Raw genomic sequence first — 25551 nt, 5'->3', positions numbered from 1 at the left:
ACGGGTATCCTTTCCCTGCTGTTGCTGAAGTTGGATGCGGGCAAGTTGACGTGCTTCCTCGGCGCGCTGAGCAAACTGCTCAGCGTCTGGGATGAGAGGATTATCCGTGCAGCACGGAAGCATGGCATCTAACATCGTCTGAGCGTCACGTGCATAGAGCAGGCGAAATGGCGTGAAACGCGTAGTCTCTTGGATGGCAGTGTTGTAGGCATATGTGATGTACAGGAGAATCTCGTCCCAGGTCTTGTGCCGGGAGTCTATGTACATTGCAATCATGTCGGCGATCGTTTTACTGAGTCTCTCCGTGAGGTCATTCGTCTGTGGGTGATAAGCAGTGGTTTTGCGATGGCTCGTGTGACTCAGCTCAAATACGTCGTGCATAAGTTGTTCCGTAAACACTGTGCCTCAATCGGTGATTACTTGGGACGGTGCGCCATGGCGCAACACAATTTGCTGCATAAAAAACTGGGCGATCTCTGATGACGTGCAACGCTTCACCGCCTTGGTTTCAGCATACCGTGTGAGATAGTCGGTCGCGACTATAATCCATTTGTTACCGAGCGATGTCAGCGGAAATGGGCCCAGAAGGTCGATGCCGATTTGGTCAAACGGTGTTCGGGGAGGCGCCTTTCGACGTTGGCACTCACGACAGCCTCTGACGTGGCGATGAATGGCGTCAGCAAGTTTAGGCCACTAATAGGCTTGACGAACTCGGGCGAGTGTGCGTGCACACTCGCCCGAGTTGCTGCCACGGCCAAGTATCTTAATCTCATTTAGTCGCGGCCGGCACTTGCAATCTCGACAATGTTCGGTTAAGTTTGTAGTACATTCAATATCTCCTAACGTACGCACATGCTCCCCTGCTCGATCATTAACGCATCTCCCTGATTGGCCAATGATTAAGATACTTGGCCGTGGCAGCAACGCACCGGCGCGCGAAATATTTGAGTCGTTTTTGATAAACAAAGAGCACAATTGTGTCAGTGATACGTCTATCGCCTTGTACAAAAGCGAGTCTGCCTTGTTGAATTCTGTTTTGTAGGGTGTGACGGTGGTTCGTGTTTATCAGGCATGTTGTGGTTTTTTCCGCCGCGCATGCGCTTATATGCTTTATATTTAGAGGTTAAACTTTAGAGGTTAGTTTGCGCTCGTCCTGTCGTTGCCTCTGTTTTTTGTGTTGTCTTTTTTGCGCATAGCCTTAATGGCATTACATGACTTGGGGACTTGCTGTTCCAAGACAAAAAATAAACACCCTCGTTACCTACTGAGTACGTAATATTTGTGGTGGGCTTCCGGGGTAGATCAACACGGATCGGCGTTGTCTTCGACGAAGTCGCCAACTCGCTGGTTTACCGCCCTACCATTACAAATGGCTCAAGACGGTGACGCACGCTGAGCAGCACCTGTGATAAGTAACTTGACAACATTACCGAGAACCTTGCACCTTTGCTGGAGAATCTGACGAGGATGTCGATGAGTGGCTAACCAACTACGAATGGATAAGTCCGTATAATCGTTGGAATTAGACCGTGTAACTAGCGAAAGTAGCGTTTTTCTTTGGAGGCACAACATTGTTTTGGTTGACAGTCATGATGATTTACTTAGAAGCTGGGATCGTTTTAAAGAAGAGATAAAGACGTGCGTTGGCGACGCATCTACGAAGAAGAAAGCCAAAGAGAAAACGTTGCTGCAGTGAGTCCAGGTGCCTGGAAGGACTTGCACCACATATATCGAGGATATTGTGGAATTGGGCAAGATTGTAAACCCACTAATGTGTGAGGAAGATAAAGGGGGATACTTTCTCAAAGGGATCGCTTAAGATGTCTATACGTTCCTTATTAGCAAAGACAATTTAAGCTCTGCAGGTAACGTCATCAGGCACTGCCGCACTTTTGAAACCTTGGAATTGCGCAGCATAACACCTACATCACAGCCGTCGCGAGCACTGACGTCAGTGCTGCGGAGTCCATAGCTGAACTGATGCGTCAAATTGTGCGGGAATTGCTGCCTGACAAAGATTCTACGCGCCGGGATGAGCACCAGGCACGGGTTCTGCCTGCGCGCTGCAGGCAGAACCCGTGACCCCATCAACTTCCTGTACACCGGCTCTAAATACGCCATGCTTTGACAACCGCAGACAGTATGACGACTTAAAATCTCTTCCCAGCCACGGATGGGCGAATACCCAAGTACACACGTGAGGTGGCTCGTCAGCAACCGCCATCCAGAACAAGTTTGCACCCACTTCTTCTCTGACCGATGGCGCCCGTAACCCATGTGTTATAGCTTTGGCGTGACCGGACACATCTCCGGGCACTGCCGTCTGCGGGGCTTGCTTCCACAAGATCATCGTCCGCTGCCCAACGCTTCTGATTATCTCAACACTGAATTTTATCCGACAGTGACTTTGAATGCATACCGCCCGGCATAGATACGTAATGGATCGCCCGATTCGGACCGCAGCCTGACGCCGCCAACCCAAAGACAGCGACGTTCATTATCTCCTCTGCGCCGTTGTTCCCTTTCGGAAAACTAGGAGGGGCGGCCGATGGGCTTGAGGTCGCTAGAGAATCAACATTCTCAATACATCTGCCTGTTGTGTTAAAGAACAAACCCGAAGTATTAATTGATGGCATCCGCACCATGGCACTAATTGACACTGGAGCAACGGTCTTTGTTATGAGTTTAGGAGTTTCGTGAGCACAGTTACCAAATTTCGAGACTGTGGGCTTCCCAACCCGGCCAACGGCCACTCCTGTACGCCGACCTACCGGCTCTGCGGGAAAGAACACCTCACGGGCGACAGCCGATGCAAAGAAATATTTCGCACTCCCTACGCCGTCAAGCGCCATCAGTGGGAAAATCGCAGACAGGCTGAAGCTGCTAAGCAACAAGAACAAGCATCTTCACGCCGGATAATTTTATAACACGCCAGCCGCTTGGACCGCTAACGTTCCGACAGCAATCAACGCAGTCTCAGGAACCGCTCGGACCCCTTCCCACCCCTCGGGCCCAATGCCTCAAGGCTATAATCTCGGACGCCGTCCAGAACGCGGCCAGGTACGTCTGTAGTCGTCCAGCAGTCGTCCAGTCGTCCGCCGCCGCCGCCGCCTGTTCCACCGGGGCAGCTCCCGGGCCCGGCTCCGCCAAGACCGCCACCGGCTCCGCCTCAAGCTGTGAGTATGCTAGGAGGAATCCCCACCTGTCAAGCTGTTTCCGCAGCTTTTTTCCTCGAACCTGTCCATTCACAACTTTACTTTGCAAACGGAAAATAAAGCACTTACTTACTCACGCACTCGAACAAGCTATTACACACATCACGGCCGTCGTAACACAGCTGGTTCATAGAGTCGAAACTATCGTGAAATGCTTAGACGCTCCTCCTCCTACTTCCCGCGCACCAGCTGGCACTGCCCACAAACGTAAGGCTCTTGCCGCGAGCGATACATAAATGGAAGACATACACGCACATATAGCGCGCCTCGAAGCACAGGGCGTCTTCTTTCAAGGCAGTATCCAATCGCTGGAGGAACATATTGAGAACTCCTTTCGCACCCTCAGCGCTCAGTTTGCTCTACCACTAGAAACTCTTGGTAAGGCAATCGACTCCCTCTGCAAACCTGAAGGCATGACCCCGCTCCCGGTTCAGATGCCAAATCACCCAACGACCTACATTCCGAACTTCTCCCAACCTAATCATGGCGGCTCGCTCGGGTAACACTACCATCTGGCAATGAAACTGCAGGGGGTTGCGCGCAAGAGCGCGGTCCTTCAGCAGTTCCTTACCGAGAGCGACCCCCCAGAAATTTTTTCCCTTCAAGAAGCAGGGAAACGCGCGAAATTGGCTGGATATCGGACATACACATTGGGAAGAGAAAACTCCCAGGTGGCTACTCTAGTTAGGCGAAACCTTACGGTTATCTTACATGAGCTAGACTCCACTTTCCCAGACCATATCCTTCTCCAAATTCTTTATGACCCTCTCGTGCGACCAGGCAATGCCTTTTCGTGCTCAATGTCTATAGCCCGACCCGATCACGCAAGGCCGTCTGCGGGCCACGTTTCCTCCGAGTACAGCAGCTAGCGCGAGGGCAACCTCTAATTATTCTCGGTGATCTCAACGCTCCGCATGAAGCATAGGGTTACCACTAAGACACGCTTAAAGGCCAATTGCTTTGGTACGATTGGCACACACTCCATCTGAACCTCTTAACAGATATCACCCAACCCATTCAGAGAGGAACGGGCGTCTCGCGGGAAACAACCCCGGATCTCGCCTTTACGGGACCGGGGATTGCAGCTACCTGGTGCAATACTCGGGAAACGTTCAGAAGCGACCACTACGTTCTGGAGATTGTCATTCAGGAGCCAACTCGACAACGTACGCGACCAGCTAAAGTGGTCAACTGGGACTGCTTTCCCGCCAAGCGAAAAGAGCAAGGCTCTTCCCAACCTATCACAGACATTGCCGCTTGGTTAGCCGACTCCCTCAAACAAGTTGCAAATGTCACTGCTGAAGTAGCTGGGGTAGACTCCGTACCAAACTGCGACAGATATTATGCCCAACTGTGGGACCGCAAGCGCAAGCTGGAGGCCCTGAGGAAAACTCGCAAGTGGGATTGGAATCTTCGGCGACGGCTTGCCCGAGTCCATACAAACATCGAAAACTATGGCGTAGAGCTCACACGCCAAAACTGGCACAATATATGTGACCAGATGGATGAGGCTCCTAACACCACAAGCACCTGGAAACTATTCCGTCACCTCCTGGACCCTGAAGGGAGCAAGTTCCAAGCTCACCAGCAGCTCCAGCGTATCTTCCACCAATTTCCCGGCACCTCAGACGCCCTCAAACAGGAGCCAGTAGACACCTACATCCGCCCAGGACCGGTGAAAGCTCTCCCTCCTTATCAGGGGAAGGACAACGTCCGTTTAGATGCTCCCATCACTTTACCGGAGGTACGAGCCGAGCTCAATCGTCTCAAGACAAACTCTGCTGCAGGGCCGGACCGGATGTCTAACCATGTGTTTCGGAACCTCGACGACGCCTCGATTTATGAGCTCACAGACATCCAGCAAAAATGGTGGGAGCGGGAAGCCATCCCGCAAGAGTGGAAATGCGCCAACCTCGTGCTCATCTTCAAGCCGAGCAAACCACCGACTCTGTTGTACCTCCGCCCTATTTCTCTCACGTCCTGCGTGGGAAAACTATTGGAGCATGTAATACAGACCCGTCTTCTTCGTTACCTAGAAGAACATCAGCTACTTCCAAACACGATGTTTGGTTTTCGACCACACCTTGCTGCCCCAGGCATCATGATCTTGCTCAAGCATCAGTTGCTGGCACACAGCACTTTGGACACTAAAGTCATAGTTTGTCTAGATATCGCGAGGCCTTTGACAATGTCCGGCACGAAGCCATTCTGCAGATCCTCCAGACCCTAGGGGTGGGAGAACGAACGTATGCATATATAAGCGACTTTCTCACGAATCGCGCAGTGCAACTTGACACCTGCTCAGGAGATATTTCCATCATCTGTCCTGGAAGCCGGGGTACACTCCAAGGCTCAGGGCTTTCCCCACTTCGTTTCAAATTTGCGCTGCTTGGCCTACCCAATCTTTTGGCATATATCCGCTATTTGCACCATAGCTTATACGCCGACGACCTCACTCTGTGGATTACACACGGCAGTGACGGCCAGATCGAGGAGACTGCAGACAGCCATCGATCGCGTTGGTACCTACATGGCCACCGTTGGCCTATGCTGCTCGGCACCTAGTCTGAATACATTATTGTCCCAACCCAGGGTAGATGCCCCAGATCACCTCCGGCATCCTTCAATCTGCAAGTACAGGGCACCCCCATACCTGTACCGACCGAATCCGTATCCTGGGCCTTCATCTACAAGATAATGAAGGAAACGCCACTACTCTTCAGCGAATAGATCAATTTGTAATCCAGATCAGCCGCCTGCTCAAAAGTGTCGCGAACAAGCATAAGGGCATGCGCGAATCCAACCTTTTGCGCCACGTACAAGCCTTCGTTTGTACGCGCATCGCCTACGTTGCCCCTTACCTTAGCCTCATGCGAACAGATCGGGAGTGACTGGATGCATCACTACGCAAGGCATACAAGACAGTTTTGGGTCTACCCATGTCCACTTCCACCACCAAACTGATGACCCTCGGTATGTCCAACACAGTGGACGAGCTGATTGAAGCGACTCTAACTTCCCAATATGAGCGCCTCTAGCTGACACATGCTGGCCGTGCAGTACTGAGCCAGGTAGGAATCACCCCTCTGAGGGCGACGTCTACGTTATGGATCTCACGCCTGAGCAGAAACTCAGTCTTCGTATACCTCCGTTTCTTAAACATATGCATCCAGAGTATCAAGCACAGCGCAGAGCCGACCGAGCCCGGCAACTCCACAAACGTTTTACCGGTCGCCCCGACGTTGCATACACAGATGCCTCCCACCACCCCCTTCGCCCCTGTATGGTTGCGGTTGCATTGGTACCGCGCCGAAACTGGCACAACGCCGCAACTGTTACTACGCGCGGAAGAGGTTGTCGTAGCGTTAGCTCTGACCGACCCCTCCACCCACCAAATTAGTCGTTAGCGATTCCCAGCTCGCAACTCTTAACTTCCATGCAGGTAGTATATCCCGACAGGCGCACACTATCCTCCGATCTCTCCTCTTACCGTCTACACCTCGTCTTCTCATATTGGCCCCACCCCATAAGGCGCTCAGCGGGAACGCACAGGCGCATGCTCAACTCATCTACAGGGCGGAGCACCCTCCTCAGCTAGCCGCTTCCTCTGACACTCCCCAAGGCACTCAGTTACACCTTGTTACATGCACAGGCATCCTCTAGCATTATCGGCTCGAACGGTGTCTATACCTTCCTGCACACCGGGAACTATCCCGGCGCGAGGCCGTCCATTGGCGAAAAATATAAACAGGAACATTTCCAAACCCATGGCTATATAGCAAAATTTTCCCAAATCTTATTGCATTTAGTTGCAAACACTGCTCACAACCGGCCACATTCATTCACATGGTGTGGACATGTACACGACACAACGCAAACAATACAGCTACAGTGGATTCGTGGGAGTCCCTCCTGCGTACCACCGAGCTCGCCCAACAGCGCCAGCTCATTTTGCGCCCGTTGGAAGCCGCAGAGTCCCAAGGGATCCCTGCTGACCTTCTCGAAGCAGTGCAACCAGTCTTTCGGCTGGTTCCCCTTATTTGGGGGTAAATAAAGAGCTTATCATCATCATCATCATCATCATAAAGAATCGTTTGGGACGTAAAGTTATGTTCAGCGTGAATGATTCTGCGGTATTCCGTGGCGTTGGCGCTGAATCATTGGTGTCTCTGGGTGCGTGAAGCGCGATCATTGTGATTGGTGGCCGAGCGTTTCCAACCGAATTAACAGTGCTGCCTCGTTCCACATATGAAGTAACTCTAGCTATAGATCTTTGCAACAGTATGACATGCCGGAGTGGACGGATCTCGACAGATGTTAGCTCTTATAGAAACCTTGTCGTCTAATTTGGGTGCGCTTTTTTTTGTCTGAAGATACAGTTGCACCTGCGATGTCCGGAGAATTCATCAAATTTATTTCATCTACAAATCTGTGCGAGGAGTTCGACACCTTAGTTAAACCTACAACAGGTATGTGCAAAAAAGAGTGCCTTGCTGCCTTGTATCATAGTCTCAGCTACTTTCAGTTACCAGAGAGCACAGTTTGTTGTGGACTGTGAACCTGTGAACTATTCAGACGAGCCAGCTGTGTAACCTCGTGGCATGATACTCGCTCATTTCAAGGAAGGTGTATCGAATTCTGTGGCGGCTGTAAATGACTGTGCTCTTGAAGAGAAAACACACTCTTTTGTACAATCTGGAATCCAGGCAATGATAAACACATCTTTGGGAACACAGGAGCGCAGAATTTTGACTGATCTGCTTTCCAAGCCTGTTTCCGTTTTCTACTTTGCCAGGGATCGTCCGCCACCGATTCCGAATTCTCGCATTTATCATTCGATTGATACTGCATCATTTCTCCCGATCGGAAAGAAGCCCTACCGTGTGTCGCCGAGCGTGCTTCAGCTAATTGACGAACAAGTTCACGACATGCTCCAACGTAGAGTTTCCCAGGAATCTTGGAGTTCTTGAGCGGCTTCTGTTATGCTCGTTAAAAAACAAGGTACCACATAGAATTTCAGTCTATGGTCGCCTTAGTGCCACGTATTGACAGTGCTATCGATTATCTTCACTCAGCCTCATGCTTCCCGGTAGACTTGAGATCAGCAGATATCGATGAACCAGAGCGACAAAGAAAAGACAGCATTTGTGACACTCGAGTCTTAGGAGTTCAACGTAATGCCATTTGAATTGTGCAATGGGCCTGCAATGTTTGAGTGATTCATGGACACCATTCTGCGTGGACTCAACTAGAAAATTTGTGCTATTTGAATGGCATTGTTATCTTCGGCAAGACCTTTCAGGAGCACAACGGCCGCCTCGCCATCGTTCTTGACTACATTGAAAGAGAAGGCCTCGTCCTCTACTCTAAGAAATGTCACTTTGGCGATCGCCAGACAATTGTGCTTGGTCACTTGATCGATAAAGATGGTGTTCTGTCGGATCCTCAGAAGATTGATGCTGTAACTACGTTTACAGCACGAAAATCAGTGAAGGAGCTTCGGAGCTTTTTAGAATTGTGTTCCTAATTTCGCTGACATCGCCTACCCACTCACGTGACTTTTTCACAAAGATGCACCGTTCAGTTGGATTGTTGATCGTGATTCTGCCTTCTGCCACCTTAAATTCTTTCTGACATCCGGACCTATCCCAGGCAGCACAAATGAAAGGCCCAATATTGGGAAAGAGATGGCAAAGTATTGCCAAATCAGGCCCTACAATGCACCCGTATTGCCACTAGCTTCCAAATATAGGCAATGTCACTCGCTAGCACTTCCAATGATAGCCCTGTTAGGTCGATGTTCTGCCCATATGGGCATTGCCACTTTCTAGCACTTCCAATGATGGCCATCTTTGGCATATGTTCTGCCCATATGGGCATTGCCACTGCGTTACACTTCCAATGATGGCCCTGTTTGCCCTCTGTTCCACCCATATGGGCATCTCCACTGCGTTTCACTTCCAATAATGGCCCTGTTTGTCCTCGGTTCTACCCATATGGGCATTGCCACTGCGTTACACTTCCAATGATGGCCCTGTTTGTCCTCTCTTCTACTCATACGGGCATTGCCACTGCATTACACCTTCAACGATGGCCCTGACTGTACCTCTTACTCTGCCCATATTGTCAGTGCCACGCCAAAAAGGTTACCACAGTGGTTCTTGTCCGCTGCTTCCCCTATATTACCTGTACGATTTTTAAAATGGAGCAGTGTACGACCTGTCACTGATTCCTTGATGTTCTCTTCTGTAATGCGAAATAATTGTGTAATATATATATGAACTTTAACATATGCAGTTTTAGGGGAAAACGACATATTTGAGGTGTAGATCTTTGGCGGTAACAATTTTTGAATTGGCGCATAATAACGAAAACGAAGAAAACCAGCCGGAGTGAAAACTGCACTGTAAAATACTTATTCGGAAAGCTCTAGCGAATCAAGTAGTTAACGACTGCGGCGAGTATAGCTTAGCCAAGCTCTTATTATTTGTCTTAGATGGACTAGGTGCAGCATTTCCGGAATGGCGCTAGCCCGATGTCCGTGAATTAAAGCGCGCTTATTTCGTAAGGATTGAATGGCATTCTTAAAGTGTTTTTTGCGGTTTGCTGGTACAAGCATCTGGAAATCAGCCCGAACGTGGTTTAACATAAAACATTGACTTTCATAGTCCAGAGTCTGCACCCGTGTATTAGAACAGCTGCACCACAATTTTTAGAAGTATATTCTCTGGGCGGCTTTTACACACAGCTTTAGCAAATACTATAATGAAAGCGATCACGTAGTGTTTTAAAATCAGAACTTGCAGAGAGGATTCCAGGCTTCCGTATGTCGTGTCATTAGCACATGTCCCTGCATTCCTTGATTTCGTGTTTTGTTTTTCTTTTCCTTCCATTTAGAATGTAGTAAATTCATGTTATCAGAATTTTTGGCGGTCTTGTAGTATATCTATTTGCTGCTTTGGGCATGTGTTTATATTTACTTTCCGACGTTCTTGCTTTAGACTGATTTTATCGAAAAAATGCATCCGAAGTAGTTAGCCACTTTAAATATAGTCGTTCTCGTGCATTATTTTTTATAACGCTGCAATGCGAACACGCCAGAGTTCGCTTCCCTTCAAGAAGCTTGGGCAGGCACGTACGGGCCACACGATCATGTTCATAGACCAACCCTCAAGTTTTTTTTTACAGTACAAACGTGTAGTAGATTTCTCTGCTACGAAAAGAATCAATTGCGCGCCGTATTTTTTTTTTTTTTTTGCTTTAGCATCTTAGCTTGTGTGCCACATGTATCCTAAGTAAAACAGTGTATTAGAATGCATTTTGCGCAATTCCGATTAGTATATTTTAAAGATTATATTCCTAATTTTGTGGCAACATTTTATGCCATATTGGATCAAGGAAGACCATAGCACGGAGTTGTACACATTACGGGAGTTTTTGGAGATGCCTAAGCGACAACTATGTCAAAGCCGCGCTTTTCCCTGCAAAATTCCCAATGGGATATTTCGCATCTTGTTGTCTGGCTGTGAAGGACCCACAAGGCATTCTCCCTGCCTTTGTCCTCTTTCACTAGGTTTGCCTTCTCTGAGCCTCACCTTCGCAGCTCTTCTCCTCGCATGCCTCTTTTTCACAGAAGAACGGCCCAGTCCTCTTCCCGGGCAACAACGTTGCACTTAGAGCGGCAAAAAAGTGCATTTAAAATTTCAGTCTCAGCAACAAATGCATATTTTGCTGCTGAACAAGCAACAACAATGCTATGAAATCTCAGAACATCGAATTTTCCTTTCAGCGAAAATTTGACAGGGCTCTCTTTAGTGTCCTTTCAACACCTGTCGTAAACACACCGTCATGCGCTGTAATCGCAATAGTGTGTTTACCGACTTACCAGCCCTGTTGTAGTGGCAAGCCTAAGTGCAAAAGTTTTCTTTATTATCTCGTCCTCATTTGTGTAGCCCGCTGGAAACACGGAAAGCACTGTCGGCCTTATTCTGTTTGGTGCATGCAACGCGGCGCATACACTGGAGCCTGATCCATTTCCGTTGCTCAATGAATATTTCCGCTGGTTCAAAAATCAGGCCTGAGATTGCCAAGATTGACCAAGTTCCGGAGTGCGTTTAGGTTCCCAGCTTTGCATGATGTTTTCACAACATGATGTTTCGATTAGATCGACAAAAAAGATGTTGTTGGCAGCTCCTGTTATTTTATTCGCTCTCTTGACGGCTCACAGCGCTCCGACCAGTGAGATCGCGGTCATGTGACTTGCCAATTAGCCGTCACCAGACTTTTGCTTGTTTCGTTCATGACACCGAAGACTTCGAAGACTGGAGCTCTAAACTATATCTTGATAGGACACATGGATGGCAGCGTAGTGCTGAAATTTATACGTCAATGCATCGGACGAACGGCCCAAAGCTGGAAATATAGAGATCTATTGTGCCAAAACGGGGCGGTAATCAATTTTTCGAAATTCCGACAACTAGGTTTATTCTTTTTAACAGGCCATAACATATATCTAATATAAAAAAGAAGATTGACATTTTTCGAAAGCGTAAAAACAACACGGACGGAGAAGAAACAGACAGGGACGAGCATACGTCAAACCTGCCCCAACTAGCCCGATCTGCCACTTTTCTAAACAAAGAGAGCATATTCTTAAAAAAATAATGACCAAACTATCAGTTAGAATAATGACACTTTTTTGTATGATATCCGTCAGTTTAGATATTTATTTCGCAATAGCCAGCACTTTTTCTCAAGGTGCCTACATTTAAAACAAACATGCATTGGAGATTAACTCTGTTTAAAAGGATTACAACGTGCGTAGAGCACTGCCCGGCATGGATTTACTTAGCGGTTTTGCATTGAGATGACGTAGAATTTGGGACAAGCATCTTTTTGCGCTGTCATAATGCTTTCGCACTCAACAACTGTGAAGATTTCCAGAAACCCCTCTCTGGCCGTGTATTTTTCATGTCATATGCAAGAAATGCAAGAAACCACAGAGAATAACGTGCGCTTGATATTGTAGCCACGGATCACGGACTTGAAGCGGTATTTTTAGTATTACGCTTGCAATCCTCCCTAGACACGATGCCTCACAGCACGTTTATTTATTTAATTATTTGTTTAATAAAGTTATACAGAGTACCTACGGCGCCCTAACGTGTGCATTGTTCTAGGGGGAATACAACATAAATAAAAACAAGTATATAGTGCAGAATATATATATAAGTATATAGTGCAGTATATAGTGCGATGCGATAGCGAGGTACGATGAGGCGACGTACAACCAACTCCGAAAAACCAAGAAAACCGGTGCACTTTGCCAAGCAAAAGAAAAATAAGAAACGAAAAGGACCATTGTAGGCAGAATACATGTGCAAAACGCACTCGCACACAAAATAAGAAAACTTTAAATACAGCACTGATTTAATAATTGCTTATTATGAAGATTATGTAGTAATTCATTGGACATCGCTACTTTTTTTTTAGAGTTTTGTTAAATAAAATTCAACTGCGTGCTTCAAGCAACAGTATTGGATAGTTCAATGACTATTGAAGCTGGCGAATATGTTAAAATGTGTCAAACCACCATACACAAAGCTTATATACATGTTAACGTTCTTAAAGACTGCGAATTCTATTTTCTGCGCGCTTGAATAAAAAGAGTGCACTTTTTGCAGGAATACTTAACTGGAAGCTGATTAGGCGGCATTTTTGACGCAATAGGTTCTGTGCATTGACCGTTTAGATCGGAGGACTTTGGTGCTGATTTGTTAAAGTCTCGTTATTGCTTCTTGGAAGTCGCGTTTTGTCCTCTTTGGAGAGGTACAATGAACGATGACGGACAGAGGAGGGTGCGAGCTAAGAATCGGAATGGTCCCTCTTTTCTGATAACGTGCGCGCTTGATGCTGACCGCAGGTGGCGGAGCTGGCTCCCCTTCGGTATAAGGGCCTCGTACTGGGCAGCGTGGGCAGCTTCCACTGGGCGTGTGCCTTCTGTAGCGCGGCCTTCGTGGAGCGCATCCGCGACAGCTTCGGCTTCGGCGACCAGGCCTGGTTCTACGCCACGCTGACGCTGGCCAACGGCCTGGTACTCTACTATTTTATGCCAGAGACCAAGGGGCTGGCGCTGGAGACCATCCTGCTCGAGGACTGCCCCGTAGAGGTGCCGCTGCGCGCATTAATATCGAGAAACTATAACCGTTGTTGTGATCGCAATCCCCAAAGAAAGAAGGGAGTGAAAGCAGAACATGTATTTACCCATTTTTCATGATGCAACATAAATGCTACAGCAGCTGCAATGCCGGAGTCACTTGGATGTCCTCGGAGAACAGAGTGATAAGAGATAAGATTATTCCTTTAGTCTCCGCATTCTAAACTTTTAGGCACACCGAAAACACTCTATCCGTAGCAGTTGATAGGGCTTAATTTCGTCTTCCACAAAATAGGTAAAATTGTCATCAGAATTCTCAGTGTACCGGCGCGGACAAAAGTAAGCGCAGCACCACATTTTTCTTCTAAATTTTCTACTCGTTCCATAATTGAAATTGGCAGTCCTGGTATGTGCGAACCGGTAGTAGACGCCAGTCCCTATTAACATGGACAAATATTGTTTTCTTATCATCAGTAGAAAAAGCATGATTTTAATTTGGAAATAAAAGCGTGCTCCTTTTACTTATGTCCGCACCTGCACAAGTGTAGTTAACTTGCCTCATCGCCAAGCACGTTTCTGAGGTCTGAAAGTAAAGTTTCTACTTCTGTAATATAGTTTACTTTATAGATTCTTTCGGCAAATGAAAGGTGTATTGACATGTATGGAAAGTAATATTTTACATTTGTATTACATTATCAATGTACCTCTCATATGTTGTCCTGCAGTGTCGGTTGTTTTTATCACTGGCACTCCGGAGGGGAAATATCAGAGCCTTGATCGCCTATTTAATATACACGCAAAAGTTTTCCCTTCTTATTTTCATATTGAAAGGCCAACTCCAAGAGCCAAAGCTATACAAAGTTACTCGCAAATAATCACGAACCAACTATTGTGAACATTTCTATATCTTTGTCTACGCAAGCGCGTGGCTTCTACGTGACGTCATTTCATTGCCCTGTCATCCCGGTGACCATATCTTTCAAAATTCAAGAGAGACGCTTAGGACGGCCTATGTGTAGAAACCCTGACGGTCAGGCAGGCATTGCGAAATCATAGTGTAGACTTGAAAGTGCTGGAAGATATATATAGTGGCTGCACAGCAACCATAGTTCTGCATAAAAAAGTAGCAAAATTCCTATACAGAAAGGTGTTGGGCAAGGAGGCACGATCTCCCCAATCCTATTCACAGCTTGCTTAGAGAAAGTATTTAGATAGCTACAATGGGAGCAATTAGGGATAACGGTGGATGGAGAATACCTAACTAATTTGCGATTTGCTGATGACATTGCCTTGCTGATGACTCAGGAGAACTGCAAAAGAATCAGTGCTGATCTAGACAGGAAAAGTAGAAAGGTGCTTGAAAATCAATATGCAGAACACGAAGGTAATGTTCAACAGTCTCGGGAAGGAACAGCAGTTTACGTTAGGTAGCGAAGCACTGGAAGTAGCAGGCGAATATGCCTACTTAGGACAGGTAGTAACCGCTGAACCGGACCTTTAAAGGGGCTCAAAACAGCTATATCGAAACAGTTTCCCTATGCCTAGTTTGCGAAAGAATGCTGATGTAAGATAACCTTCCCGCAAGAATTTTTGAAACTAGGCATTTGGAAGCAGAGTTATTTGCAATCAGTTTGAATATCTGCGCCTTCATGGCTTTCCTCCTCCTTTCAACTTTTTAGCGCGCGCAAAGGCTGGCCCTCCTCCACGGGCCTCACCCAATGAGACGTCACAACTGACGCATTTGCGCTTTTACTTATTTTGCTTAGCGCCGCACGCCGCAACTTCCGTTTTGGCGCGCTTGCTTGCCGAAGCGCCGCCGGGGGCCTCTCGTCGTCTGCTTCATCGTCATCGCCCTTCGGCACAACTCGGAAGTTTCGTTGCCACGCTATACATCCCTGGCGTTGACTTCGCATTCGATATTGTGTTACGTCGTGTGCGCGATGGGGGCAGGACAGTTCTGGGCTAGATTGGCCACTCTCTTGAGTTCGCGAGGGCAGTTATCGAAGCGCTGAATTGTTTTGACGGGACATGAGCGAAAGGTTGTTACAGTGTGCAGTCCCTAGCTGCGAAGGTATTGCTAGTGACGGCAGGAAAAACATTCTGCATAAAGTGCCTCAAAACGCCAACCTCCGGAAACAGTGGCTACAGCTCATCGGATAGCCAGCATCGGGGAAGAAAGCGTTTATCTACGTTTGTGGACGGTATTTCTCTCCCGATACGTGTAAGTTTTACCCAGGTGTGGCTCGCGATTTGGGGATCCCAACAAGACTGCGTATGCGTGCGTGAAGGAGCTGTACCAACGCTGTTTCTTCCAACACTGCCGGTAAGTGCAAAATGAAAAGATGTGATAATATTAGCTTTAGACGCGTTATCAAAGTACAGGGTGGATTTTTTTTAGCTCAGGCGATCATGCTCGGCGTTGTGGCATGCATAAGCAAGATTTGTTATCATCACTGTGAATTACACTGCTCAAAATAAACCAGTGTCGAGCTTACAATGATATTTTGATATTTGTTACTGTTACGCTAGTCGACCCCACGCACCAATGCACCCATATAAGCCGTATACTATCGTCGTATACTATAGCTGCAGCGGTGGCGTAGCGGCAGAACATCCGCCTCGCACGCAAGAGGACCGGGGTTCAAATCCCGGTGCCGCGCAATTCTCCACCGGATTACAAAAAAAAAAAAAATCTGCGTATCGATGGAACTGCATAAACAGGTTTGGGGTGCGACCTGACGCCGGTGAACACCTCCGGCAACGCACTCCCTCACCAGAACAGGAGTTGGCCACTCTGGTGCAGTAATTGGCCGCAACCTTTCATGATAAGCTCCACAAAACCCCGGCCCTCAGTCACCAACGGCTGCGGAACAACTGACTAAGGCGGCGGTCAGACCTGTGACGCAGCAGGGGTGCTAAGAAAGCCTGGCTCCGCTGGACAGGCCGCCATTGGAAAATGACCCTAGCAAAGTGTAATGCTCGAACCCTAGCTAGTGAAGCTAGTTTAGCAGTGCTCTTACAGGGACTAGAAGGTATGAAATGGGCTGTCATAGGGCTTAGTGAGGCTAGGAAGCCGAACGAGGCATATACTGTACTGAAGGATGGGCATGTACTGAGTTGTCGAGGTTTACCGGAGAGGCGAGAACTAAGAGTAGGTTTCCTTGTCAATAAGTATATAGCGGGTAATATCGACTAATAGTATAGCATGAATGAGAGGGTGGCAGACATCGTAATTAGGCCTAATAAGCGGTATAAACTGAAGGTCGTACAGGCCTATTCACCTACATGTAGTTATGATGACTAGGCAGTTGTAAGGGTGTAGAATCGGCAATGCGAAAAGTAAAGACGCAGTATACTGTACTAATGGGCGACTTCAATGCCAAGGTAGGGAAAAAGCAGGCAGGAGACAAGGCAGTAGGTGACTATGTCATTGGTTCTAGGAAAAGCAGGGGGAGTTATTGGTTAAGTTTGCAGAGCGCAATAACTTACGAATCATGAATACCTTCTTCAGCAAACGGAAGAACTGAAAATGGACAGGGAAACGTCCGAACGGGGAGACTAAAAATGAAATTGACTTCATAATGTGTTCAACCCCCGCCATTATGCAAGATGTAGAGGTAATCGGGAAAGTGCGACGCAGTGACCACTGGATGGTGAGGTCCCTAATTAGCCTAAATCTGAAGAAGGAACGCAACAGATTAGTAAGAACGAAACCCATCAACGATTTAGGGGTGAGGGGGAGGGCAGAAGAGTTCAGGATCTCGCCACAGAATAGGTATTCAGCTCTAACCGAGGATGGCAACATTACCCTAGAAGCAAGGAGCAATAATTTCAGAGATATCATTACTGAGTGCGCCGTAGAAGTAGGCGGTAGGACAGTTAGAGAGGATACCGGTGAGCTGTCTAAGGAGACGAAAGATTTGATTAAGAAACGCCAGAGAATGAAAGCTTCCAATCCAAAAGACCGGATCGAATTGGCCGAGATATTAAAGCCAATCAATAAGCGCAAGGTGGCCGATATAAGAAAGTATAACATGGAGAAAATTGAGCATGCTGTAAAGAACGGGGGAAGCCTTAAAGCGGTAAAGAAGAAATTGGGCATAGGCAAAAACCAGATGTATGTGATAAGGGACAAGGCGGGCAATGTCATCACGAATATGGATAAGATAGTCAAAGTAGCCGAGGAGTTCTATACAAATCTCTACAGTAGCCAAAGTAGTAAGGACCGTAAAGAAATTCGTGGTAGGGAAAAACATTCAGACGTTCCACCAGTGACGAAGGACGATGTCAAGAAAGCATTAGAAACTATGAAAAGGGGGAACTCAGCTGAAGAGGATCAGATAACTGAAGGATGGGGGGGATATCGTGTTAGAAAAACTGGCCACCTTGTATACGCAGTGCCTGGTATCATCGACGGTACCGGAACCATGGAATAATGCAAACATTATCTTCATTCATAAGGAAGGGGACTCTAAGGACCTTAAAAATTACAGACCAATCAGCATACTGCCTGTTACGTATAAGGTATTTACTAAGGTAATCGCTAATAGAATCAGGACAACCTTAGACTTCAATCAAGCAAAGGATCAAGCAGGGTTTCGGAAACGGTACTCTACTATCGATCATATCCATGCCATCAATCAGGTGATAGAAAAATGCTCGGAATATAACCAGCCCTTATACATAGCATTCATTGATTACGAAAAAGCATTTGACTCAGTTGAAACCTCGGCGGTGATGCAGGCATTTCGAAATCAGGGGGTAGACGAGCCATACGTGAAAGTGCTGGAAGATGTATACAGTGGCTGCACAGCAAGCATAGTTCTGCATAAAGAAAGTAACAAAATTCCCATAAAGAAAGGTGTTAGGCAAGGAGACACAATCTCCCCGGTACTATTCACAGCTTGCTTAGAGGAAGTATTCAGAGACTTGGAATGGGAGCAGTTAGGGATAAGGGTAGATGGAGAATACCTCAGTAATCTGCGATTTGCTGATGACATTGCCTTGCTAAGCAACTCGGGAGATAAACTACAAATAATGATTGATGACCTAGACAGGAAAAGTAGAAAGGCAGGCTTGAAAATCAATATGCAGAACACTAAGGTAATGTTCAACAGCCTCGGGAAGGAACAGCAGTTTACACTACGTAGCGAAGTACTGGAAGTAGTAGGCGAATATGTCTACTTAGGACAGGTAGTAACCGCAGATCCGGACCATGAAAAGGAAATAACAAGAAGAATAAGATTGGGATGTAGCGCATTTGGCAAGCACTCGCAGATTATGTCTAGCAGCTTACCGGTATTGCTAAAGAGGAAAGTATATAACAGTTGCATCTTACCTGTACTCACCTATGGCGCTGAAACGTGGAAGCTAACCAAGAGAGTTCTACTTAAGTTGAGGACAACCCAGAGGGCTATGGAACGAAAAATGGTAGGGGTAACATTAAGAGATAGGAAGCGTGCAGAGTGGGTCAGAGAAATAACTGAAGTTACCGACATTCTAGTGGAAATTACGAAGAAGAAATGAACATGGGCAGGACATGTAGTGCGCAGAGAGGATAACCGATGGTCGCTTAGGGTAACAAACTAGATTCCAAGGGAAGGAAAGCGCAGCAAGGGGCGGCAGAAAGTTAGGTGGGCGGATGAGATTAAGAAGTTCGCAGGGGTCAAGTGGATGCAGCTAGGACAGAACCGGGTTAAGTGGAGAAATATGGGAGAGGCCTTCGCCCTGCAGTGGGTATAGTCAGGCTGATGATGATGATCGTCGTCCGGGTTCAGCAGCGGATTCTCCAACGGCGTGTACTCATTCGCCGAAGTCGCTTTTCGAGCTCGTGGTTCATAATATCCGTACCGCAGCAAGGGTATGAGATGTTAGCGAAGCACTAGAAATTCAGAATCGAAATCGCAGAGAGCGGTCTTCCGGGCGTTGCGGAGGGAAACTCTCTCGTGCACCTTGCTTGAACCTTGAAAGTTTCGTGTTTAGGCTCCTCGTGCGTTTGACTATGCGATGCCCCTTCGTGAAAGATAACGATCGATTCTAAAGAAAAAAAAAGAAGGAGTTGAGAAGAAGGGGACTGCGAGGTTGTGCGCAGTGGTGTAGTTTGTCAGCCGCGGTTCGGCGTCAGCAGACTGCGGAAAAACGGTGAACGCGCGTGCTGGCAGGAAGTAAACAAACACTGTTCGGTGCCCGATTATTATCTCAGCAGGACGCCAGTCCTGTAGCTTTTCTTTTTTTACGCCGTGTGGTGTTTGTACAGAGCGCACTCTGAAAGGCCGCGCGGAAGGAGCCGCGTCCATGTTCCCTAACCGAGGCGGCCAGGAAAGAAACACGTGATAACCGAGCTGGGCGGTTGATAAAAGAACGAAGAAAGCAAGGACACTGTCAGGAATGAAGAGATGGAAACAGGAAAAAAAGAGGGCCAAGAGGCTTTACCCTTCAGCAGGAGGGTGGGGGGGGGGGGTCGCGAATGAAACGTTATCACTTGCGTGAACTGGCTTTGTCGTTCAAAGTTGTGCCTCTTTATCCTTAAGCGATCAGCTGTCGATCGGAAGTGCAAGTGTTAGTTTTGACAGGAGAATAGACGTGAGTTATACACAACTAGATTTTTCCTGCGGAAAGGGGGGGGGGGAGATAAAGCGCTGCAAGGGCAGCGCTTTATCTGCAAGGGCATTGCAATAAGAGCAGGAGCCTTCTGTGGTTCCCAACGGAAAATAATTTTCACGGTTTCTTATAATATGCTTTATGGAAAGCTTGCGTAATAATAAAAAAAAAACAGCGCGCGCATGCAGCAGTGCAACGATCGAGTGACACAGTTCGACGCAATGTTACAAGTGGCTCACAAATGCACATTTATTTTTGTCCCAGCTTTTCCAGGAACAGCGGGTGCAGATCATCAGCCAGCTGGATGGAATGGAAGTGGACCTCGCAGGAGATGGGCGTTGCGACTCTCCGGGCTACAGCGCCAAGTACTGCACGTATAACGTTGCCTTCATTCAGACTGACCATATTCTACAATGCAAACAGGTAAAAATAGGAGAGGTAAAGCAATGCTGAGATACAAAAATTGGCAAGCTGCAATTCATATTACTGTGTGAAGTCAGCTGCAGTGCCCAATAGTGCAAGCATGGGGCCTGGCCTCAACTTAATGAGTCTCAGTGCAGTCTTTACCAAAAGGCGACAAGTTCTGCATATTATTAGGAGAAATTATTTTCAACCTCACCAAGAGTGCCCTTGGCAAGTGCTGCTTGCATGTCTATACATAAAAAGAATCAAATTAATCATTATATAATACAAACAATTGAATTACAAAATGTTTCATTGTTGCAAACCATTGGGGAAGAGGTACATTTGCTGAAATATATTATTTTGTAATGAGTTTTTAATTTCATCTATCTACAGACTGCCACCCAGCTATCTGGACATATTGCAAGAGCAGTAAATCGCCCTTACAGCGCTACTTTGATGCCTGGCACATTGCTAAAGATGCGTGCAGTTGCTTGCTTTAATAATTAGGGCGAACGCATGGTAATAACATTATTCTATACTGCATTTAAGAAATTGAAAGCTGTGAGCAGGTCAAAGGGCTGTGAAGCACTAGAACCATGGATCCAAACATTCACGTCATGTTTACAATGTTGCTGCCATGAGCCAGGGTGATGGTGACCTGATCATCAGCATGTGGTGCAACCTGTTGAACCCCATATGCGATAAACATGATGGCCATGATAGACCACACAGCAAATGCCTGCATGAGCTCCTTGCAAACAGGCAATGGATGAGCAGAGGTAATCTGTTTTGTATAGGTTTTTTTGAAAAGTTTTCCTTTTGATGTTGTTTGGAAGGTGCACGGCTCACATTCGTGGCATTTTTCAACCAATGATAAATTTAAGGGATAGGTAATGCAAATAGAACTTCAAGGAAAAACCTTACTACACATTCACTCATAAAAGCAAGTTCACATATGACATAGCCGAGAAATAAACCCATAATGCAGTGAAGAAACAAAATAATGTAAATGTGAGTGCTAAGACTGCAAGATATTTTAATACTGAGGTAGCTTGGTTATACATGCCAGTATGGGACACAAATACAATGGAATTTTCCATATTGTCCTATACTGACAATTTTAAAGAAGACAAAGGGCAGCATGTTTGCTCGACAACATCTCTTAGATTTCTTTTCACAGTAATATAGTAGTGCAAGACCTGGGGTATTCTTATGAATATGATTCTAAAACTGTTTTCAGCTGCAATGTAGCAGCTGCAAGCAGGTTCAGCATCTACGATTGACTAGAATACACACCCACACTGCAACTCATTAGCCAAATATTTATATATTTTTAACAGATTCATGTGCTTTCAAGAAGCTGAACTCTATATTGAAGGACTCCCGGTTTTTGATTGACACTCGACAACTCTCCCAAAGCCCAAACATCTTCCTTTGAATCTTTTCATAACTTTGTCACCAGGTTTGCTTCCAAATCAATTGCATACTTGGATGGTGGGATGCAAGTAAGGTAAATTGAATGAAAGAGAAGACTAAGACATTATTTTTCACTCCAGTGTGACTATGCAGTGCAACGTTTCTGCATTACATGTGCAAACAATACGTACTTGCATGAAGCTTTTAATGTATGTTCATAATATTGTCATTATAAAAGGAACAGAGGCCAAAGGAAATAGAAAACAGGGCGAAAAAAAAATCAGAAGTTCATCTATAAAAGCTTGTGCTTCATTTGTTCCATTTCCTTTTGCTCCTTTTGATTCTTCAACTTGCAACTAAGCAGATCGCTTTTAGTTCGTGCTATTGAATATCCCTGAAGGGCTGAAAAATTGCATGGTGACCAATTTTAAACATCTCAAAACAGTCTTTCTCGTGGTTGTGTGCTGAGGTTTGGAGGAAAAAAAAGAGTTCAAGTTTTTTTTTTTTTAATGTGAGGAGGGAGGAGCTGCTGTGTTACTGGACACATTTGGTGCCTTCTTTTTATGGAATTTGGGCTTGACTTCAGTCTCCTTAGTGCAGTGCTTGATCTGGAGCTCTCATGTTATCAGGCCAGGTAAAATGAGACCCTACAATTGCGATTCACAGGAGTCGACCCTGACATCTGCCAAAAAAAATTCCCACCGCGTAACTCAATCCCAGCTTTGCATAAAGTAGGCACCCAATGCACCTTATGAGCCAGCTTCCACATTTATTCCATCCTGATAGTAAATACACTGCTGCAAAATTAGCTGAACTTATCTTGTGTCTTCCTTTCGAATTTTGGAACACTGACATGTCAAAGGTAGTTCTCATACATTTGGAAGAGACTGCAGTGCACACTTCTTACATTCAAGGATGCTTCATATAATATGGTAAAACATATTTGGTAGGATGTTAGCACTAGCCATTCTGTTTTCCCCTTCCATGAAAAAAATAAGACAGGAGGCTATAGACGTACTGCACAGGCCACCCAAGGGTCCTCATGCAAAGTCATTGCTGGTATATTAGAATAGGCAGATGAGATGAGATAAAGAACAGCGCACCAGGAATACATATAGACAGAAATGACATGAGCTGAGACACTGCAATGACACAAAGTTGAGGGCGAGCATGGAGGGCTGGCTGGAAAAACACCTCGTCTCTCCTTTGTGCTCCTCATCTTAGTGCAGGCCCAAGACAAAGGTAATTTTTAATGAACTGGAAGGTATCAGCGCAAGTTTCTGACCCCTCTAGAACCATCTCGAATGTCCCAAAGCTACTGTTTTGAAACTGAAAGAATGCTGAAGGTTCACTTGATCACTTGGACTAATGATGATCGCTAGAATACAACAGCAGGAAGAACACGGGTGATTCACGACATGATGTTGTATAGCCTATGTCATACATTCATTCTGCTGCTTGAAGATCATTGCATCACATTCTTAATTTGATATAAAAGCACTGAATATAGAAGCTAAAACAGAAGCAATCTCTGCTACAGTGATGTGAATATAATGCATAATGGTTCCTTATAGTAGCCTCTACTTGGCATAGTTTTGCTTGTAGGCAACAAGAAACACATTTTTTTCTAAAGTATGAGAAATTGATTCATATTTACCTTCTTTTTAGGTACCATCTGGCTGTTATTCATTTCAATAAAAATTCTTCTAGGCTCCAGGCACAAAAAAAAAAAGAAAAGAAGAGGACCACTGGAAAGTGAAAATGGCAAAATCAAGAAAAGGACACTTCTGTGCCGCTTCAGTGAAAATGGAGCATACTCTTTGTAAGTTAAAACTTTGTTCTACTTATAATATTACACAAAAAACTAAGCAAACTGTTGTAATCACGATGACTATTTCACGCAGCGTACGTCGAGAGGCTCCTCTAGGATGCGGAGAAACGGTCTCAGGGCACTTCATCAGGACAGCTGCAAGCAGAGCTTCAGAGCACCACCTTATCACTGATGCCTTTTAAAGACCGTCAAAAAAGAACTAATTGCTGCACACAGGCACAGATTTGCGCTTCATCATGACTATTCAGTTGCACTGTACAACTGTCGGTATACTTAACCCAAATGCTCAACAGACTGACATCAGTGCCACAAAGCACTGGCCGCTAGAGCCAAAACAATTGTTTCAATATGTTTGCTGCGACTAACAATAGTTGGAGCGCAGTTTCATATGTCGTTTTCTGTCGGAGTGAGTGCAGTCTTGTACCCATGTCTCTGTGTTTCGCTTTTGGCTGCGTCTATGCAAAAGTGCACACAAAACATGTTGCTGTTTGCTTATCGCTGCAACCCCACATGGTGTGCGACCGCTCGCAGGCCCTTCAAGTATTGCATCGAAGCTGCCGCTTAAAACAAAAAGTAGGAAAGGCAGAGCAACTGTTGGTTCAGGGTGTGTGTAAAGCTAGATTGCGAATAATTATGCCCATCAGAGTTGTTCAGCTTCTTGAGGTCAAGCTGGAAGTAAATGGAGGTAATTAAAGTGAACCGATTTCAGAAATGACCATGTAACATCTCTTTTTTCACGGGCTCGCTCTTCCCCATTCGTTAAGCTACACAGTTTACAAGACAACGGTGTAATTGCACTGATTAATATTATGAGCGCGAAATAATATGTTTTTAGCGGTAATTTATACTGCTGAGCGACTAAGAATGCACAGCGCTTCGCCGCGGAGAGAATTTTTTTTTAATATCGTCAATTGTTTAATGCCTCAGGACATAATAGAATATGCTCTAGGACTTATCTAGATAACTGCTGTAGGCCTTCTCTCGAAATAAAGTTGTTTTCTTTGTTTCTTTGGTGCCTCCTCATCATTGAACGTCATGTGAAACCTTGCAAGGGGCAGATAGAGCATGCGAATCCTGATACGTGTTTACCGTGGCGTCTTGTATTTCTCCGGCTCAACCGCTCGGTCATTTGTGGTGAAACTGCACACGGAGCTTTGATATTGCGGTAACTTTTATTTGCTCGTAGCTCCTGCGTACAATGCGAACCCGCAATCTGCGCCAGCATCAGGGGCCGAAAGCTGCCAACGCCGGCACACGATACCACCCTTTCGCGCATCGCGCATGGCCGAGTCAGGTAGATACAGTTGTCTTATCTAATTTACTATAAGACAAACGTTCATACGCTACAAACTTACTACGTCACAAAACGAGTTTGAAGCAATCAAGTCAACAGTTCAGACGGTAGGATTTTAAAAGCCGCCACAGTAATGATTCATCACAACAATGACTATTACTAGCCTGAATATAGCGCATAGGTAAATCACGGTTTCACAGGTGCAATGACTAACTCATTGCACCTGTGAAACCGTGATTTACCTATGCGCTATATTCAGGCTAGTAAACACATTACTTATCAGCGTGTGTTGTCGCCTTGACTCGATCTGAGGTGCGCATTTTGGTTTGGTTGATACGGGAACGGAGCGGTTGCCTCCGAAATTTTGCTGCACTACGTACGACGCGGTGCACTGAGGCACGGCATTTAAGGCACCGACCTAATGCTGGAGACTAGTAAGCCGACTTCGAAGTCCATTTCGCATGGGGGACACAAGAAACGAGAACATACACAGGCGGAAAGCGCCCCGCAAGGAACTGAAACGAGGTCGCCGCGCGCGACTGCTCCGTGGCACTGTGCTCCGTGGTTACCGCGGTGCCCGCGCGAGACCGGAAGTGCAAGAAAAAAATGCTTTCAAAAAATGTTTCTGTCTATA

The 25551-nt window shown here is 46.2% G+C and overlaps 1 protein-coding gene across 1 annotated transcript in view; it reads left to right on the top strand.

The window, feature by feature from the left end:
- The window catches only part of LOC146194399 (uncharacterized), a 148408-nt gene that overhangs the window by 73547 nt on the left and 49310 nt on the right, over window positions 1-25551 (top strand). Inside the window, exon 6 of the mRNA XM_084596548.1 lies at window positions 13138-13383. Within this exon, the coding sequence (XP_084452674.1) occupies window positions 13138-13383 (246 nt within the window). The remainder of the gene's footprint in view (window positions 1-13137; window positions 13384-25551) is intronic.

Source organism: Amblyomma maculatum, chromosome 3, assembly GCF_055883805.1.
Source record: "Amblyomma maculatum isolate TAMU_Amacu chromosome 3, ASM5588380v1, whole genome shotgun sequence".
NCBI classification, from domain to species: domain Eukaryota; kingdom Metazoa; phylum Arthropoda; class Arachnida; order Ixodida; family Ixodidae; genus Amblyomma; species Amblyomma maculatum.
Note: the sequence above shows the minus strand (reverse complement) of the source record. Positions and strands in the feature narration are given on the sequence as shown.